Source organism: Sapajus apella, unplaced genomic scaffold, assembly GCF_009761245.1.
Source record: "Sapajus apella isolate SASKATOON/1434 unplaced genomic scaffold, GSC_monkey_1.0 scaffold199, whole genome shotgun sequence".
Lineage (NCBI taxonomy): Eukaryota > Metazoa > Chordata > Mammalia > Primates > Cebidae > Sapajus > Sapajus apella.
The window spans coordinates 395,828-398,742 of NW_022437139.1; the positions used below are offsets into that span (position 1 = coordinate 395,828).

Genomic DNA, 2,915 nt, shown 5'->3' on the forward strand with positions numbered 1-2,915 from the left:
TTTTTTTTTTTTTTTTCTGAGACAGAGATTCACTCTTGTTACCCAGGTTGGAGGGCAATGGCGCGATCTCGGCTCACCGCAACCTCCGCCTCTAGGGTTCAGGCAATTCTCCTGCCTCAGCCTCCTGAGTAGCTGGGACTACAGGCACGCGCCACCATGCCCAGCTAATTTTTTTTGTATTTTTAGTTGAGACGGGGTTTCAGCACGTTGACCAGGATGGTCTCGATCTCTTGACCTCGTGATCCACCTGTCTCGGCCTCCCAAAGTGCTGGGATTACAGGCTTGAGCCACCGCTCCCAGCCGGTTTTTTTTTTTTTTTTAAAGATGGGGTTTCACCATGATGGCCAGGCTGGTCTTGAACTCTTGATCTCAGGTGATCCACCCACCTTGGCCTCCCAAAGTGTTAGTGTTAGGATTACAGGTGTGAGCCACCGCGCCTGGTTCAAATGTATTCTTAGAATGTGTCTTGTCTGAAATTTTGTGGGCTTTTTAAATTGAAGAATTATGTTAGTGTTTCTTCTAAATAGTAATCACTTGCCACATCTGTTCTCTGTCTGTGGTGCTGCAGTCTCTCTGCTGCTGTATCACTCAGCTTTGATCTCAGCAAACTCAAACTGTCATTCCAAAGTATACCACCATTTCTTTTAGCACTTTATGTCATGGGAGACAGAAGCCAGTGTCTGAAAAGGTACCTAAGAGACAGAAATAAAGATGTATGTGACACTATTTTTTTTAGTCTTTTAAAAAGGAAATTAGGATTTGGCAATTTACATGTGAAGACCGTGTTATATTGGGCAGCAGAAAGAGCTGTGCCGGGTAAATGTAACAGACTTTTCTTTATTCTTGTATGTGGCTCTTTGCATTGTCCTCACCTGGGGCACTGCAGACACTTAACTCATTTGTAAATTTTTTACAAATGTATTCTGGTCAGAATGTTTTTGTTATATTAGGATCTGAGGTATTTTGTAGTTCATATAAGTTAGATTTATAGTTTATATAAGTTAGATTTGTAAATGATATATATCTGAGCCTAGTAAGTGGAATAATTTGTTATTTTTATTTCTTTCAGTTATATGTTCTGATTTTGCTAAAGACCTTTGGCCTGAGCAAGAGATAAAAAATTCTTTCCAGCAAGTAATTCTGACAAGATATGGAAAATGTGGCCATCAGAATTTACAATTAAGGAAAAGCTGTAAAACTGTGGATGAGTGTAAGGTGCACGAAGGAGGTCATAATGGACTTAACCAGGGTGTGACAGCTGCCCAGAGCAAAATAGCTTATTATGAGAAATGTGTGCAAGTCTTTCATAAATATTCAAATTCAAAGAGATGTAAGATGAGACGTACTGGAAAAAATCACTTCAGATGTAAAAAATGTGGCAAATCATTTTGTATGCTTTCACAACTAACACAACATGAGATGAATCACGCTGGAGAGAAACCCTACAAATGTGAAGAATGTGGCAAAGCTTTTAAAAAGTCCTCAACCCTTACTAATCATAAGATAATTCATACTGGAGAGAAGCCCTACAAATGTGATGAATGTGGCAAAGCTTTTAACCAGTCCTCAACTCTTACCAGACATAAGATAATTCATACTGGAGAGAAACTCTACAAATGTGAAGAATGTGGCAAAGCTTTTAACCGGTCCTCAAACCTTTCTAAACATAAGATAATTCATACTGGAGAGAAACCCTACAAATGTAAAGAATGTGGCAAAGCTTTTAAACAGTCCTCAAACCTTACTAATCATAAGAAAATTCATACTGGGGAAAAACCCTACAAATGTGAAGAATGTGGCAAAGCCTTTACCCTATCTTCACACCTTACTACACATAAGAGAATTCACACTGGAGAGAAACCCTACAAATGTGAAGAATGTGGCAAAGCCTTTAGTGTATTCTCAACCCTTAGTAAACATAAGATAATTCATACTGAAGAGAAACCCTATAAATGTGAAGAATGTGGCAGAGCTTTTAACCGGTCCTCACACCTTACTAATCATAAGGTAATTCATACTGGAGAGAAACCCTACAAATGTGAAGAATGTGGTAAAGCCTTTACCAAGTCCTCAACTCTTACTTACCATAAGGTAATTCATACTGGAAAGAAACCCTACAAATGTGAAGAATGTGGTAAAGCCTTTAGTATATTCTCAATCCTTACTAAACATAAGGTAATTCATACTGAAGAGAAACCCTACAAATGTGAAGAATGTGGCAAAACTTTTAACTACTCCTCAAATTTTACTAATCATAAAAAAATTCATACTGGAGAGAAACCCTATAAATGTGAAGAATGTGGTAAAGACTTTATTCTGTCCTCACACCTTACTACACATAAGATGATTCATACTGGGGAGAGACCCTTCAAATGTAAAGAATGTGGCAAAGCCTTTAACCAGTCCTCAACTCTTATGAAACATAAGATAATTCACACTGGCGAGAAACCCTACAAATGTGAAGAATGTGGCAAAGCCTTTAACCAGTCCCCAAACCTTACTAAACATAAGAGAATTCATACCAAAGAGAACCCCTACAAATGTAAATAATGTGTCAAAGCATTTAATGTATTTTCCCCTTTTATTAAAACACAGGATAATTCATACTGGAAGGAACCCCTATAAATGTGATAAATGTGGCAAAGCCTTTAACCAGCTCTTAATCCTTACTGAACATAACATAATTCATACTAGAGAGAAACCAGCAAATGTAAAGAATGTGGAAGCATTTAACTGATCCTCAAATCTTACTAAACATAAGAAAATTTATACTGGAGAGAAGCTACAAACCTGGAAGACATCAGTAATTTTGATAACACCTCAGACTTTTCTAAACATGAAAGAAATCGTACTGGTAAGAAACTTTAAAAATGTAAAAAATGTGACAAAACCTTTTTTTTTTTTTTTTTTTTTTT

The 2,915-nt window shown here is 37.2% G+C and overlaps 2 protein-coding genes across 2 annotated transcripts in view; both read left to right on the forward strand.

Annotated features, from left to right (window-relative positions):
* Nucleotides 1–2,895, forward strand: part of LOC116543867 (zinc finger protein 708) — a 29,006-nt gene extending 26,111 nt beyond the window's left edge. The window contains exon 4 of the mRNA XM_032269814.1: nt 1,070–2,895. Coding sequence (XP_032125705.1) covers nt 1,070–2,550 — 1,481 coding nt within the window. The 3' untranslated portion in view covers nt 2,551–2,895. The remainder of the gene's footprint in view (nt 1–1,069) is intronic.
* Nucleotides 1–2,915, forward strand: part of LOC116543866 (zinc finger protein 429-like) — a 785,602-nt gene that overhangs the window by 231,258 nt on the left and 551,429 nt on the right. The gene's annotated exons all lie outside the window — the stretch shown is intronic.